Source organism: Hermetia illucens, chromosome 4, assembly GCF_905115235.1.
Source record: "Hermetia illucens chromosome 4, iHerIll2.2.curated.20191125, whole genome shotgun sequence".
NCBI lineage: Eukaryota > Metazoa > Arthropoda > Insecta > Diptera > Stratiomyidae > Hermetia > Hermetia illucens.
Window position 1 is genome coordinate 90734682 of NC_051852.1, and position 17686 is coordinate 90752367.

General features: G+C 39.5%; 1 protein-coding gene across 13 annotated transcripts in view; it reads right to left on the minus strand.

The window, feature by feature from the left end:
- The window catches only part of LOC119655946 (heterogeneous nuclear ribonucleoprotein L), a 440324-nt gene that overhangs the window by 79621 nt on the left and 343017 nt on the right, over positions 1–17686 (minus strand). For 6 of the 13 annotated variants that reach the window (XM_038062139.1, XM_038062141.1, XM_038062137.1 and 3 more), the window contains 2 exons: positions 15604–15812; positions 14773–14868 (listed from right to left, as the gene is read on the minus strand). In XM_038062139.1, coding sequence (XP_037918067.1) covers positions 14773–14868; positions 15604–15812 — 305 coding nt within the window. The remainder of the gene's footprint in view (positions 1–14772; positions 14869–15603; positions 15813–17686) is intronic. The other 7 variants (XM_038062142.1, XM_038062149.1, XM_038062148.1 and 4 more) reach the window with 2 other exon arrangements.

Here is a 17686-nt window from a genome sequence, read left to right on the forward strand (position 1 = left end):
TTTAATCAATCAAAATAAACAATGAAGTTTGATGGAATAAAGGTATCAATCACTACGAGGTGAATCGTGAGTTGCTCTCACAGAACGAACCTTATAAGAGTGCTTTGACAGATGTAGAAATCTAGTTTACTTTTTTCCCAATTAAAAAAAAAAGTCAATAGAAAGGAGATCTGCAGTTCCGAAAATGGAGTGCATGAGGTTCTCATGCACTCTGCATGCACACTGTAGTATGTTACCAGATAGTTCTCCAAATAATAAATTTTCAACTGGCTTAGTGATATGAGAGCTGAAACGAGAATATCAAACGAAGCTATCTAGTAAACAAGGATTCTTTTCAAGATCAACAAAAACTTACTAGGATGTGCTTTTTGGCTTGGAATAATGAAAAATAGATGCCCTACGGTTTTGTCCGACACGTGCCTCAATCTCCGCCTGAAGATTATGAAAGAAATACTCAACAAATCCATCCATCGATTGGATATGGACCTTGGAAAGTGTTAGAACACTTCATTCAAGACTGTAACGGTAAATAATTGGTCTATGGTACAATGCAGAGGGTAACGTGGTCAGTGCTGCGCCAGGTCAGATTCAGAGCCGACTCAGCTCTCTCTTTCTCTGCTATTCGACATCTAACTACGATACAAATTCCTCTGCCAGCAGTAAGATTCGAACCACCTTCTTCTACGACAGCCTAGTGCTCCAACCACTGTGCTATCCGAATACAAAAAACAAAAAGCACTCCAATTCCTAAAACCATAGTAATAATCCGAAATTAAATGCTAGGGATATGAAATAAAATATGTGAAAACGAAGAATCTAGTTTAGACAGCATATCAAATGAGGGTTTGGGTTGGCAGTTACAGTTAAGCTGGGCGGATTCGCTGTTTTGTTCAGTTGATTATGATGTTCAAAGCTAAAAAACATTGTTGCTTATATTAATTTAGGGTAAATAAGCAAAGTACTGGATAGAATAACGTAGCTTCTCCTTTTTCCTCAGCCTTGTCCCATTCACAAGCAGGGTCGGCGCTTTTGGAATCTTTGTTTATTCATGGGTATGCCAGATAAGGTCAAGAAATAATTGTTAAGTCAATGATATATTGAAATAACATTGTAAGGTTGTAAGCTTGCACCTGTTCTAGACCTCACGAAAGGAGACTGCAAAGGGGGCCCGCATTTTCTCTCTACGGTCCTGACCTGCTCATTTAAGAGTTTCCCTATAATACTGCTTCTGAACGGTGTGGACACGCACAAAAAGTGAAGCATACACGGTGTTTCTATTGTACCTATTGACAATAGAAACACCGAAAAGTAAGGTACAAAAAATTAGGCAAACTAGATTTAGATAGGATGAGTGACATTGGAAATAATAAGTAATAGTAATGAAAACCCCAGCGAATTTTCCGAAATTTACACCGAGGAAGAAAGTTCCAGAGGAAGGAGAATGACGCTTGTATACGAGTTCTTTGAAGAATGCATAGAATATTTTGGGAAAAAAGAACATTTTAGATTTTTTGTCTTTTGTTTTGCTTGATGAGAGACTAACTTATTCAAATATTTTCTAAATTTTCCAGGAACTGAATCATGTTCATTAAATCGGATTGTGGGAAAACAACTTTCCACTTATTGATTCAACAAGAACCCACATTTAAATTTTATTTCCCATTCTAGCCCTGAGATCTACTCCATCAAATGACTGATCTACGATTAATTAGATATTGTTTCCTATACTCCAGAATCTTCATTGTAACATATACAACTAAAAGTTTGCCTTAGGCTCCCCCTTAATTGTAGAACGTCATAAACTTTCCATATTTAAAATAGTTCAAGTAACATTATCCTAACACTCCGTTCTTCTTCTCAATTGTAAAGTTTTTCCATTAGTTCTGGGTTGCGAAGGAGGAACATTTATGTCACTCCTTGTAAATATCCTGCTACGAGTTAAACTCGGATTTTTATGCGGAAGTCTAGCATTCATGAAATCCTGTAAGAGAGCAGCCGAGAAGCCAAGTATAGTTTAGCTTTTCTTTAATTGCACTTTTTATGAGTTGAGTGTCGCGTTTACTATTTATGTGCTCTTCCACTTTCCTTGGGCTGCACATTTACTTCACAATGTCTTGGATGCTGCAATTTTATATAACTTCCTCGTTTCATTCGTTTTCAATTCTGAGACCGTTGGTAAATCTGAAGAAATGCAACGATTTATTAGCGTATGCTAATAAGTCAGTCAGAGGCATGTGTTGTTCTGAAATCTATCTATAGACAGGAAGAAAATAATGAACATTCCAAGGCGTTCATTGCATGGTAAATTTCACCAGTCTTTTTAAGTATTCTGCTATTTAATGCACTGCGATCAAAACTGCATTTAATTCTCCTTGTGAACGATGACAAAGCATATGTGACCTTGTTTTGGGGAAATGGATCGAGGAATAACAGCTTCATCTCACTTTATCCACCACAACTAGGCAAATGATGTTCCCTTGTTCTTTAGCTAAAGCACGAACCTCTGCTTACCGCTCCGAATCTAGGTTAAATGCAAGTACTGGACTAGGTTGCTCCCAAAAGATAGTGGGTAGGAGTGACTTCTTTCGAAATGAGAAATGAGAATGAAAAAATCACGAACTATAAGCAAAAGTGGTAAAGTGCAGATTACATATAATTTGTTGGTTGTAATATCCCTTGTAATACGCTTCGTCGACATAGCATTGTGGACTCTATTTTATGCAGAAGCAGCGATCAAAATAGCAAAAACTTGTAAAAACACTAGAAAGACACGATTTTTGTTATTTTATCTTATTTGCCGAATTGTCATAAGTTTGGCTGATACCCGACCAAGTACTAAGCAGATAGGATCGAGTGATCCCGCCTACATAAAAAATATACAGGGGCTTAGATGGTGTTGGCTCATAGCTCACCTTCTTCTCCGCGTATCCCCGTTCAAGGTTACTATCATGGGAGAATAATAACATCAGTTATACGTCTTGTCAACTAACATAACGTTAGGGTTACTGTGTGGAATGTGGCAGAATTATCGAGTACTGCCTGCGATTCAAACCGATAAACATGTAAAATTTCTGACAAATCACCATGCATACAACATTATGCATGTCCATGCATTGCACGGCGCCATAACAGTGAAGGCAGAATAGGCAAATTAAGATCAACAAACGGCCGCCAGACACAAATTACGTGTTTACTGTGCATTGTCTTCCACTTTTATGCATCGACCTCCGCCGCAGTCTAGCTGGCTGCAATGTTGTGATGCAACTTCAGCCACGCCTCTGCCTACGATGTTTCGAAGTAGGCTTGGACTACGAAATTTTGACATAGTAGTCCGTATCTGCCGATAGACGTTTTCTATACCAGTTTTCGTCGGTGGCAATATTTCGAATACATATGCTAGTGAACAGCCATGAGATGGATATCCTGACTAGGATGACCCTGACTAATGTATTGACAAGCAAATAACCGGTCTTTCACCTACGGGGTGCCGCTCGGTGAACTTTTTAGGAATAAGGTAGCTAATCCCCGAAGTGAGAAAGGGTGGTTATTCCTCCGACCGACTAATGACCTGATTATATTATGTCTCAACCAATAATGTGTACTTGGTAACTTTTTAGATTAGAAATTCTATACCCGATCCAGGTCTCTCTTTTCCCGTCCAGTTCTTGGAGCTATTCATGGATTACCAAACCCCGTTTACGGTAATATTTGCAAAAATGTGGCACGGCGGGTTTCAGGCAGCCTACTCAGCATGGTCAGAATGCTGCCAAATAACCCTTGGAATCCACCCCTTCTTTCGCTTCCGCTACCGAAAACTGCATTGTCCGGAAGCTTTGATGGGATTCGTTGAGTGAAATGAAAAAGTGCCACTGGTATTTCGCATACGTTTCGTTCTGAACACATTTGGAGTGGCTGCCGCGATACGGTCGCGACCTACTGCATACAATAAAAAATTCCAGCTTGAATGTGTCCAAAATTTCAAGTACGGGTGTTTTACTGAGCATGGCATAGTTTCGGCAAGTCCTTTGCGTTTTATTTTCCACCGGGCTGCCGGTATTGTCAATGTTGATTTGAGTCAACCTAACGGTGTCATGTCGTAATGATTCGCGTCGAGTTTTCAAATGAATTTTTCATAGTAGATCTGTTCGGCCACTCAAATCAATAACACGAACGCGAATCTTCCGACCGTATAGCCTGACATCGCCATATACAAGGGTTCGAGACGCAATGTCATCACAGCTAAGGTTCCTGGAGTTGCTGAAGATGCATAGAGCCTTCGAGTAGCTGGTCTATGAAAAGAATCCATTTGCAAAAAGTCTGAGCGCGCCTTTAGCAATTTGTACTGAACCTTGACGAAGGCTTCAATCCGACGGTGAAGAAAAGTGCTTGCGAGAGGGTTAATGTCGCCGCATCTATCCTCATCGACTTTTGGCCACCAGTTCACAAGGTGACCTGAAGCCGAAACGCTGCTTGATGCCCGCTGGGTTTATATTTCTGTGAGTAATGAAGCCGTATCGGTTTGGAGCCTGCTGCACCCTCCCGGGTGCGTGGGTGGGTATCGTCCGATGCCCCCCCCCCCTCCCTGATGATAAAGAAGTTCATTTCCTCAATCTATTTCATCCGCTGCTTTATGAGAATCTGCCGAAGCCATACCCTGGTCATCGTGGCGCCTGATTGCCGTGGGTTATCTACACCTAACCTTAGGAGAAGAGATTCTTTTAATTAGTTGGTACATCACTAACTGCAAAATGTGACGATAGCTTCCTTCGTGAGTAATTTGCAAGACCCTAACGTTTCTGCATTTTCCTAGCCTATCCACTGAAACACTGCGGAGGCATACAGCCGCTCAGTCTGAAACTATCCACCCTTCCTCCCTTCACATTCGCACTCGAGAGTGGCCACAGCGGAATTTTCGCATTTTATCTATTTATTATAATATTTTATTCTGCTTGCTACAGTGCTGTAGGGTTGCCGTTTGCACTGCATTAGGTTTAGTGATAAAGAAATTTAAACAAAGTCGAACTTAAAACGAGCTGAGGGTGAAAATAGCAATAAAATGCCCTTGTTATATGTTAGATGCCGCATACTCTACAAAAGAGTAAACAGATGCCATAATAAGTACATATGCAAGTCTTGATAGCAACAATGGAGCTTTTCAACTACTCGTTTTCAGAGCGGAAACTACTTCATTCATTTGCCTGGTGAAGTTACAGCTTTATTCCAACCCCTCCTGTATGGGTTATAAGGTCCATCAAACCAGTGGTAAAGTCTTTATAGCTTTCGAACTTTATGACCCTCATGCGTTTCACATCTTGTTGATATCAATAAGAAGCTTGATTCATGTCGTAAACTTGAGTACAAGTATTTATGTTTACTGAAGTATTTCAGTATTTGGAGTAAAACTTTTCAGTAACCCTATTTTCTATTCAATTCCAACATGTCTTTAGTGGTATCCCGCTACAAACTGAATGGTTTCAATAGCGCGGTTTATATCTAATGGATTGTATTTCGTATCAACCACAAATACTAGGCCGACTATCAAACCGCATACAGTGAATCATTAAACCGCAGATACCATCTCTCGAGAATGCACTTGTTATAGATTAGTTCGTATTGCACTTTTGCATGTTCTATTATTCTGCTGTATCTCTTAATGCAGGATTCAAGCCTGGGCACCCTTTACACCACACCACTTCAGAGTATCTACTCTGATTCATTTGCTTTGAGATACAGCATTTAAGAAAGAGGTTGAATTACATAAAGCTGCTCTTGGGTCGGGTGGTTGTTTCTCAAGGCACGTAGCAGGAAAATTGAAACAAGCTATCAATGGGTGGAAAACTTGTTGAATAAAATGTAGGTGAGCATAAGATGTTGTTTACGTCGAAGATGGAAGAAAATTCATAGAAGTTACGCTAAAAAGATTTAGTTTCACGAGGCATTTCAAGTACGACGAAACTTTGACTTCTGCAAGGAAGCCTTGGGGCAGCAATTGTTCAATCAAGTGCATAATACTTCTAAGAGTTGAACCAAACCTCACCAGAAACGCTTTTTGACTTTCTCGCCGATTGTCACCCACTAGGTCGCGCATATAGAGGGCATAAATTGAAATTTAATCAGTGTTGATTGAAATTAAAGTTAAAGTACCACCCTGCATGTTTCTAGTGTAAAAATATTGCTCATACAGAACAGATATACACGCACTTATCGAAACAACATGGTATCTTAGAATTTTGCATATACATATGTAAGCAAGACGAAGTGCAATCAACTGAAACAAGTAGTAAATTACATTCTGAATTGGCGGACTTAAATGGTTCAAGGCAGGTTGGGTGCCACGATTAACAACGACATGCCTTTTGTTTATGTTGCGCTTTTATGATTTAATTATTAAATTGATTTTGTGTTCTGATTAACTTATTTCAATAAGAGTAAAACAATAAAAACAAAATCCAAAAATTGGAGGACGCATTGAACACCATTTTTACTCGCATTAAAAAAAAAGGAATTTTTGGAGAGAAGCCGTCACTGACTAACTATAGTAACCTAGTGTATTGCATGAGCACTTCCAGCATACTGGTGCAATTGTTACTCGAAGCTCCAATCCGTCGGCATAAAGATTTGCAATGAACGTGAAAGTTGGCCCTACACAGTAGGCTATGAGAGGGCAGAGCTATCCCAAAATCACAAGAAAAGTGGCATAAGTGTGCCAGGTTCCGGCAGACCTAGACGGCGACTTTCACCTCTTTTCATTAGCGTTTAGGAAGGCTCTCTATTTTGCCGCGGTGGAAGAGGGAAATCAGGTCAATTAAAGAAATCTCACAACAAACTAGATGGGAAACTAGATGGGAATCCTACAAATAAGCAGTAATCATACCCAAAGCCAAGGTAAGCCTGCAGGAAGAAATAATGAAAAATTAACGAAAACCATATTCCAATTTGGATGGTCAAGCCCTACGTTCCTCCATGAAAAATACGAATTCAGACTCGAATGTGGCATAATTTCACTTCTTCTTCTTCAGCCTTTGCCCTGTTCAGAAATGAGATCAGTTTGTCTTGATCGGTTGTACCATTTTATCCTGCCAGAGGCCTGATCTAGATGCAGTTCATCATCATCAACGGTGCAACATCCGGTATCCCGTCCAGGCCTGCCTTAATAAGGAACTCTAGATATCCCGGTTTTGCGCCAAGGTCCACCAATTCGATATCCCTAAAAGCTGTCTGGCGTCCTTACCCTTATAGACTTTCTGGGCTGAATCATCGTCATCCATACGGATTAAGTGGCCGCCCGGTAGTGGTATCGGTCATAGTTCATTATGTAGGCAACGGAATCATCCATTTATTTTCGAAAATTCTTTGCAGGGTCTTTGCGCGGCCAAGAGTTCGTAGTTTTTTTTGCTAAGAACCTAGGTTCCCGAGGAATAAATTAGGACTGCCAAAATCATAGTCTTGTACAGTAAGAGCTTCGACTCTATGGTGAGACGTTTCGAACGAAACAGTTTTTGTAAACTGAAAAAAGCTCTGTTGGCAGCCGACAACCGTGCGCAGATTTAATCGTCATAGCTGTTATCGGTTGCGATTTTTGGCCTTAGATAGGAGAAATTTTCAACGATCTTAAAGTTGCAGCCTCCAATCTTTATTGTTTTCTTTAGATGCAGTTGAAAGGCTTTAAAATCATCACCCAAGTGTATCAAGCCACCGTTAATTCAGCTGGCCTTTAGGTCGTGACCCATCGACTTCGATGTTGAGACCAATTTTGGCAAAGGGACTCTGGTTAGCGCGAATTACGCGACCATACAATCGAATACGCCTCTTCCGCAATTTGTCCAAGATCGGACCGATCGCGAATATCCACATTGCGGACGTGATCATGACGTGTTATGCCTCTGGTCCAACGTAACATTTTCGTCTCCATTATCGCGGGACGCCGCTCATTGTCTTTCAAAGTCGACCAACATTTTAAACCATAGAGAGCGATAGGGCGGACTACACTGCCGTAAATTATCGACTTAAGACGTTTGTTGATGCTTTGATCACAACCAGTTGTGGAGGTGCTCAGAGGTGGCGGTGAAATCAAGTGGCCGAGGAGAACCTCCATAGTGGTGGCTGGGAGACGCTTTACTCACTTTGGCTTGCCGGCCGTGATGCAGTAGGCAAATACTCCAAAGGCCTAATCAGGGCGATCAGACCCGACTCTTCACCGGGATTCATCTGAAGTGGCAATTTGGTCACGAAACCTTACCAAGGGTATACTGGTACCATGGGAACCGAGATAGCCCCTGGACTCCCGTTGTATTTGAAAGCTCGGTTGTTTGCGGTTGGCCTCTTAGTGGGAGTTTTTTGGGGGTTGTGGTTATGCTCAAGCGAGAAGAGACCTTCGAGCCTCGGCGTGGTGTTGCGTCTCAACACGGGTGACGTACTTCTTAGTTCGGTAGAGATTTAGGTACGTCTTGCATCCACCAGTATGAATGCTAAGACATGCACATGGTATAGACTGGTACCGCTGTTGCTTGTCACAGCGGTGTTCTGATTGTGGTCACAAAATCAATCCGTGGGATTAAGTCTTCCAGACAGGTGCTCTTGTAAAACCCTCAAGGACTTAACCAGTTGTGGAACACCACTTCATCTAAGTTGCGCTAATGCGTCAATTTCATAATGCAGTTCACCACTGACTAATAGATCACTACCGCTCACAGTGGTAATGCTGCTTTCAATATGATCGGTCGTCACAAATTCTGTTTTATCCAGATGCAATATGAGACTGTGTTGCATGAGGCGATCATTCCGTTTTCGAACAAAGTGCTCGAGTTCAGCTTTGCATAAAGCAGTGCATAGGGCGCTAGACCTTAAATGTCTCTGTCTGTTACATTGGTGATATATATCACAATTTCATTTACGATATTGAAACCCAGTCTTCAATGCACAAGTGAAAGCTCAACTCTACTTGCTAGCATAAATAAAACAAGGCTTCTGCCGGTGTCATATGCTGGGGTCAAATTTTCGCCTCTGCACAAAAGCAGATTCGGACAAAGCTGGCTTTGAAAAATTTCGTCTTCAGGCACATGCCGACCGAAAATACCACCTGTGTGGAAACTGCAAACTTGAGCTGCGCCAAGGTCGATGGGAAATGATTTCTGAAAAAGCGGTAGAGATTTTCTGATGGTCCCGAATATCAACATAAATGGGAGAGAATAAAGGTGTGTCAGAAACTGCTAAAACTCAACTTGTAGCAACGGCTCGTGAAGTAAATGGTCTTATACAATATAATCATATGACCTAATCAGGCTATAATAGCATGTGATGAGGGCGAAAGAAATTTACAGCTGCTTTAACTCACTAAATATATACTGCATAATCTCTTGCGACCAAAATGTGCCTTCGAGAGTATAAATGGGGTTGAAGCTACTACCTGAGTACAAATGAGGTGTACGAAAAAGGCTACATTTGGCTTCTAGCTAAGGAGCAGATTAGCTTTGTTCTTTTGGAGCATCTTAGTATTCAGAATAACCTTGAAATTTTTTTAATGCCGTTGGATAGATAGTTAGTATTTTTCTTATAATCCCCAAGCTGGTATGAAGAGGGCCAACGAACAAATATGCAGTCAATTCTTCTTTGAACTTGGAACCTTCACGTTACAGGAGTTAGTCCCTAGTGTCCGTATCAGCAGTCAGGCATTTATATACCTCATTCAAGAAGTATTAGACCATTCACTGTAATATGACACTGACATTCAAAGTAAGAAGTAAGTTAGAAATTCGCACAAAAGTAATAACTTTGACCTATTATAAATATGTCAATAATAGTGTGATTTCCGCCGTTATACAAACCTCTATTAGGCACCCGAATAATTATCCCGGACACCAGTCATTTCTGGGATTAAGATAACTAGGGAGACACGGCCTTCTTAGTAAACCAAAGAACGACAAAATGGTTTTGGAAATAATGTCCTAGACTGGACAAATAGGAATATATATCATACATGCTTATATCCCAATTATGTTACTTCGCGGGGCGTAAAAGTTATATTTATTCCCAAATAAATATACCCGGAGGCAAACTCGGATGCAACCGAGAATGCTTTCCTAAAAAGAGCGTGACGGGTCCACGACGCCAATGCGTTATTTTTGCCGGTTCGCCGAAATTAACTGCAATGCATTTGCCGCTCTTTCTTCAAATATGATCTATTCACTGTCACTTTCGCCCTAAAGTGATCACATCCAGCGGTGACGGGCTCGTACATCGATTTAGATTACCATCAGAAATTGTCTTAGGTCAAATTACCTCGAGAGTAACAATGGTGACCACTTCCATGTGCTGCTCATATAGAATAGGACGGAGGGGTTCTTCGTGCGTGAATGTGTCCGATGATATCAAGCTCGGTACCACTGTCAACAGAAACCTCGCTGCCAAGATGGACAAATTGATAGACGCCTTCGAAGCTATGCCCATTAACGCAGATAGAGAGCATGAGATGACCCGTCACACTGAGAGCCTTGACTTCGTTGGTGTTTATCTTCAGTCCGATTCTGCTTGCGTCCAAACAGAGCAATTTGGCCAAGGTTCATGACTCGGTGAGAGAGCAGACAGATAGCAACAGTGTAGTTGAGGTGTTTGAGACTCCGGTTTGGACTTCACAGACTTCAATATCTCAACACAGCGCGTGGCATTTTGCAAAATCTTCTGTCATTTCTACTAATAGTTCGCCCACCAAGCGTCTGACTCAATAACAACTTCAAATTTTAACTGTGATAGCGGCATTTTTCGCCCCAAATATTTCCGGTGACCGTAAGCCATGTAAAAACTATAGACTCTCTATTCTAGTTCATTTCATTTAACAAAATGTACATAAAAATTGCCTATTTCAATAAGCCTGCGTAGCATAACCTCTTAAGAAATATTTTTGCCGTCTAAATAGACGAAAACACTCTAGTAATGGTTGTCCAAAGATTAGGATGGACTACCGGGTATGATCCTTCATAGCTTTGGAATATTCAATTCGAATAAGTGAATGATTACAAAGATTTTAATGAAGTGAAATCCACTCATAATTGGACAGAAAGATCGATGGTTTCTTCAATACTGATTTGCTGCTTGCTGAAATAGAACAGGGCCACTCCGCCATAATCCCGAAAAATGAACTGCGGTTTAGATATTAACGCTGCTTTGCTGGGTTACTTGGACGCCGTTGAAGGAAACCCACAATTGAGAAGGAGGAGAGAAAGGTAATCAGGTATTTATAATGACAGCCGTTTTAGTGGTCATAGCTGTGAAGAGGCAGTATTTCTGCGATAAGGAGATTGACATTTTTCTCTGCGCTGAAGCACAACGGCTACCATTACATGAAAGTAACCGCAATGAAAAACTTCTGTGAAAAACCATGAAGAAACTGAATTCGGCGCCGAAGCACACAGCGCCTGTAGGGCTGTCCAAAGACCAAGGCAATTCCTCCACCGTTCAGTTAACTTTTGTTACAAAAAGCTTTGAGCAAGCCTAATCGAAATGCAATAGAGAGCGTACCCAGAGAGAAATGACGAAGGATACTGGCACAAAGTTTCTAAAGTCAAAGATGTGCAAAAACTCCACAGAGGCAACATCGCCAAAATCACAGTATCTGCAAATCAAATCGGGTTTTCTATGGGAATCCCAGAAGAGAAAAGCAAATTCCCGAACATCTACTCTAAAGCCAAAAAAACAGTTCAAATGGTCAGCTTTTTTTACACAAAACTCCAGAACAGTAGTATGCAGGATCATAGGACACTCAACTATCAGAAGTTGGTAGACAATCTCTTGCGCCTTAAGCAGCTGACCCGAGCGAAAATGACCTTGAATGCATATTGTGCAAGGGTGGAAGCGGGAAGTCTCTACTGTGCAAAAGTAATCCGAAAGTCAGGAGCAAATGAGGCTTATTAGAATAAACTTCAACTAAGACGGCGCTTGGCTGTTGGCCAGTGACAGTGAGTCCACGAGTTTTATGTGACCGAGGTAATTATTAGCGGAATAGAGGAAAATATGATGCGATAAGGATCACCGACAATAGCAGAAATTGTGGAACTTGGGCGGATTAGGGACAGATTGATAAGGCCTAAAATAAATATTCATCTTTATAGTTAATATGCCCTGTCAAGTGTGGTAAGCACTGAGTACGAGGAACAGCTTCATAAACTAATATTATTGGAAGCAAGCATATAATATCGCATTGTCATCACGAGAGGATTCAACATAGGGTCTCTCAAGTAGGAAAACAAGGTGTCGAATAACAGGAGACTGATATTTCTGCAAGTTTTTTCGTCGCAATTTTGCGCTGCCAGACAGTGACAGTGAGTAGTGAATGTAGTCTGAAAGAGGAAGTACCTGCGAACATAATGCGACAGAAAAATGCCAGTGCTATGTGTAAAGGATGGTTTTAACTCTGCACAATGGAAGCGTATCTTAAAATTATTAAACTGGCTGGCTATACCCAGGTATATTCAAACAATCAACTATTTCATGGATAAGAAACTCTAATGCAATACAGACATCAAAGAAACGAAGCAAGTTGTAATAGCCTTAACTGGCATGATCCTAACGTTAGAATACCCAAATGACCGAAGACGTTACTGTAGGAGAGAATTTGTCGTTAAAGCGAATAAGAGAAGACTATCGATAGTATATCCGCTGAGCTAACTAAGAAGTTAGACGAAACAGCATTCATAGATACCCATTGACATTTTGACTGAGGAGGTGCCAGGATTGTAGGATTGCGAGGTACCAAATGATCATAATGCCGAGGCGCAGCGGTCGGAGGAGATAACGACGACACTCATGTGAAAGGAACGTTGATATAATGCTCATAAAAGTTGTAGCTGGCTTAAAATATCCAGCTTTGGATGGTCCACAGTAATGGAAATGTCCATTACTACTCGGCGTAGTTATCGTTTTGCGTATAACTATTGTTCCTAATGTCCTGAATACTCAATTGAAGTACGAAGATGCGGAGCATCTAGGGAGACTATTTCCAGTTTATCAGTAGAAAAGATCAATCAATAAATAGTCGAATTGTAAAAAATGTGGAAAAAAGTAAGCGGCGGGATAAGTTATATTCAGGACGAGTTTCGATACATAAAACGTCTATGAAGGACCGGTCAGGAGGTAACAATTTTCACTGCACGAGTAAGCCAATAAAACTGAAGTCGGTGGAACACAGTAGGTGAGAGGTGGTTTTAGTAGTTTGAAGTCTGAATGACTTTTGATACTTTTTGGGTTTATCAAAACACACACAGACAGATTTACTTCATGTTTCTTTAGATTTTATGAGGTAGAACCGAACGTCTATCGGGTTCAGGCTCAGGCTCAAATGCTCAGAAAGTAGTCGCTTTATGTCCTTACGGAATCCTGCGGCGCTATGTAAATAGCGTATTTGTAACTACTTGGTGTCAGTACCTTGTACGAGTGCATTAAATTTGTTGCAACTACATGTTGTGTGTAATTAAGGGTAAGAAATGTCTGCATATCCGAAAGGCGATTTTTCAAAGAATTTTCTTTTTTTGAAACGCGTTTTTCTCAATTGTGAGAATTTTAACTCAAAAGTTAATAAACCGATCACTACGAAATGGAGATATGATTCTCTTTAAAATTACCAAGAATACGAACCAACATATCGGATGAGATTGCATTTTTAAGGGTGCTTTTTTGCATAATTAGTGAAAATAGAATGATGACAATAGAACCACTTTCTTTAAACAGCTGGGAAATGTTTAATTAATTAATGCCGCGTAACTTTGTTATTTGTGGCATAAATTATTCAAAACAATTTCAGAAATGGCTCGAAATATGACTAATATAATCTCCCAAGTTGGATGAATTCCAATTAATTCTTTCCACTAAGAACATATCAAAGAAATACATGAAAATAAGCCTTTTGATATGGTTTACACACTTAATTTAAGCACTTGTTCTATCATCAACAAGATTTTTTAAGTGGCAGTCACGGATACTCCAAAACAAAAAAAATAAAAAGCAGCAAACACATCGAATGAGAACAAAACCAGTTAATTACAACTCGCCATGGTATAGGAGGAAAGAATCTAAATAGGTCATTGCAACTCGTGAGAGCTTTTATATACTGATTCAATGATTATCCTTCCTGAAAATTCCGAATAGTTATCGACCCTCTCTTTCGTTTTATAGTACTCTATTCAAATTGGTTACCTATTCCTAATTTTTTTTCGAAATCTTGTTACGAATCAAGGAATGAATAGATTATCTTTCCCATTTGCATCTTCTTTTACTCCATCCCTTGTTAATGTCTTTATCGATCAAGCCACTGCCTTCGTAATTTAATTTAAAAATCCAATCTCAACGCAACTTTGCAGAAAACTCAGTGTAATCTGATTTCCGCTAAAAGTGTAACAGTTCCCGCTACACGTATTTTGGAGGAAGTAATCTTTAGATGAGTCCATTTTACGCAGTTATTATAGGCTTATTTCCTATAAATATCGTGAGTTTATTAAGCGCTCCAAAAAGCAAATTTACCTTTTCTAAAGTAAGGGAAAACTCCCAGATGAAAATGAGACATAGAAAATGTAAATTTCTTCCTACCGAAAAAATGAGGCCAAGTAGAAATTTACATATTCTGAAAAAAAGAAATCCTTGGAACTTTTTTAGTCGTGGAAACCAAAGCAAATACTTAAGAAGGTAAATGCATTGACTCACTGACTTTAGTTAAAGAAAGGTAAAGTGTATAATGCAAGGAAAAATTAAATGGAATCTAGGAAAAAAAGGAAAACCACAACTCACCCGTGCCACATTCCCGTACAGACATACCAAATTAAATAGTTTGTCTGTGTTTGAAGTTTCGTGGTCCAGACCGTACACCATCATAACGGCTCCCTGCTATGGTTTTCATTATTTAAATGCATTTAAGCGTTGCGAATGATAGCAATATGCAAAATGGGGGTGGCATCGTTGGGCATATCCGGAACCAATGCCCGCCAGAAAGTGAGATGTATGCGTCGTTCGTAACCGTTGCGAAAACCACCAGGACCGAAAAGGATTCAAGTTGGCGGAAGAATCATCATCATCATCATCAGCAGTCGGCCAGGCAAAACACGTACAATTTATCCCACATTGAAAAGTGTTTCATTTTATTTCATTTTCCGCACGTCAATTCCATGTTGTGGTTGAGTTGAATATGGAAAGAAAATGAAAAGGCAATTTATTAGATGCTTGCTGCGTTATTGCATCAAGGAGAGCACTATAAATTATCAATGATGTGTAAAGTGGAACAGACGGTGATACTTGGCAAGCTTCTGAAAGGACTGGATACCGTGCAAATACAATAAACTCTACTGGAAATTGTCCGTTTTATTACGTTATTTCTGCAAGAAGTGGGAATCTACAGTTTCAGGGCATCATATTCCTCTGAAATTCTCCCTAAACCGAGAAAAACAACAAGGATACCAATAGAAGGTAGTTTGGCTATCTAAAACCCGACCTCATAAAGCTATTACATTGCTACAGATAACCAAGCTTGCCGTGAACAATTTTCAATATCACCAACTGTTCCAGACTTTCCACTTCAGTAAAACTACGGAAAAAACATGATTTATATATATGTATCAACCGTACCTGTTGCTGTCCCGTTGTTGCGAAATTAACTGGCGCGTTACGACCTGCTGCAATAGGTGGCTCCTTCATCAACCCTGTCGGATGTATCGGTGCACCCTTCCATGCTTCGGTGGTCTGATGAAAATCCGGTGGTCCGTATGTTGGGAATCCAGCGCCTGGTCCAAGCAGTGGGGGCTCTTCAAATCGATAATAATTTCTCATCAGACCAACTTGTTATTTTCATTTTTGGTTTTTTATTTTTTGGAATTTTCAATTTTCCCATTTTTGATTCGATTGATATTATAGAGTTTGTGACATTTGATTGTTGATTTGGTGATGATAGTTTTGATAGTAATTGTTGATGATGGTGATTGTTTTTTTATTATTTACGTATATATCGAATGGTAGCAGGACATTATTGGATATTGGATGCATGCCATACAACAGGAAAGAAAAAGATAAAAACAAAAATAAATAAAAATTGTGGAAATCATCATTCAACAACAAAATAAAATAGAGGTGAAGTGTGAATCGTTTGAGTAAAATATTGATGTATAGTATAGAATCATGCATAAAAGACGTAAAGAAAATTACTTTTTCCTCATTTTAACTTAAAATAACTCTTGCTTTCAAATCAGTACTGAAAAAAAATTAACATGCATTTATTCAAACTTATATACACACCACAAAACTTAAAAACAATTAGTCGTAATATAAATAAAAAATTGGAAAATTTCTTTGAGTGTAAAAATTGTGGAAGCTTTTCTTGAAGTGGCAAGAAAATCTACAACATATTTCTCTTGCATTCCTTATCTTATAAATGTAAATAAATAAAGAGAAAAAGTGAAATTTTTTCTTCTTTCTAAAACCAACATTCAGACGTTTCGAAATTTGACAAATGATCGATGAAAGTAGAGATGGGGAGGAGCGAACCAACTCATGAAATAAACATAAATAAATATTAAGCAAATCAAATGGCAAAAAGTGCTCATAACAAGGGAGGACATAAAATGATACTCATCATGCTTTCGCAGGGATTTATGGAAATGCGACCAATTTCAGGGCAGACTTCTAAATTATGTTTCAGATCAAAAGTATATAGGAAGATGTTATTTCTCAAGGATCTCCTCAAATAATTGAATTCATGTTGAAATTGATTGGAATATAAAATGTTCCACCATTTATTTTTATACTTTATCCTATTATCCATTACACTTGATAAAGAAACTTGAAATAATTTTCGGCGGGGTATCTTTAAGTTCGAAAGAGATATTCATATAATATTCAGTTATAATGAACACAATCTAGAGGGATCGCCAGGAGACCATTTCTAAGTTAAAATTTGCATAGAATTTCTTGGTTTCAGTCAAGTTTGTGGTGAATTCACAGGTTAATCATATTTTCTGAATTTGATGCCAATTAAGGTACTTCCGTTAGCATCGAAACGAAAATCAACGAATTGTGAATGGGAAAAGGTATAGTTGCAGCAAGTAGACAAATTCACATTCAGCCTTAAATCAAAATATTCGAAAACAGGGTCATGTCACGCTTGGGAATAGCAGGGTAGGCTGTAGGAAGTAGGGCTGACGGTGAATCGAGCGAAGAAGCATTTTGCTGCTAGTGCTTCTTCACCTCGGTCAGGTGGTCCGCATTCATTGTTTTCATCGTTTTGCAGTTTAACGATATGATGAAAGGCATACACTCCCTTGTTGCAGAACGCAGAGGCAACGTAAATTTCTATATAGTAACTATGAACGCCTGCAGACTGAGAATCCCATATAACTTATCGAACTATCTGGTTTACTCGTATAACGCGCTCATATCGATGAAGACAACTGAGTAGCTGCATTTCGTTTTTGTGAGTTTAAGGGTTCAACTCACAGTTAACAAAACTCGATTCAGGGTTGAGTCTACTCGAAAATTAGCAGAACTTCAGTTGCTTCTCTCTTTCATCATCTTAATTAGTTTTGTAATAAGAATACAAATAAAACTTTGTTTTTTGTTTAGGATGAGTTGTCCTGAGCCCACCATCTAGTGATGAGATCGCCTCTGCCCTGCGATCGAAACCGTCAAAGCCAAATTTTAATTTTTTAAAACTTTGTTG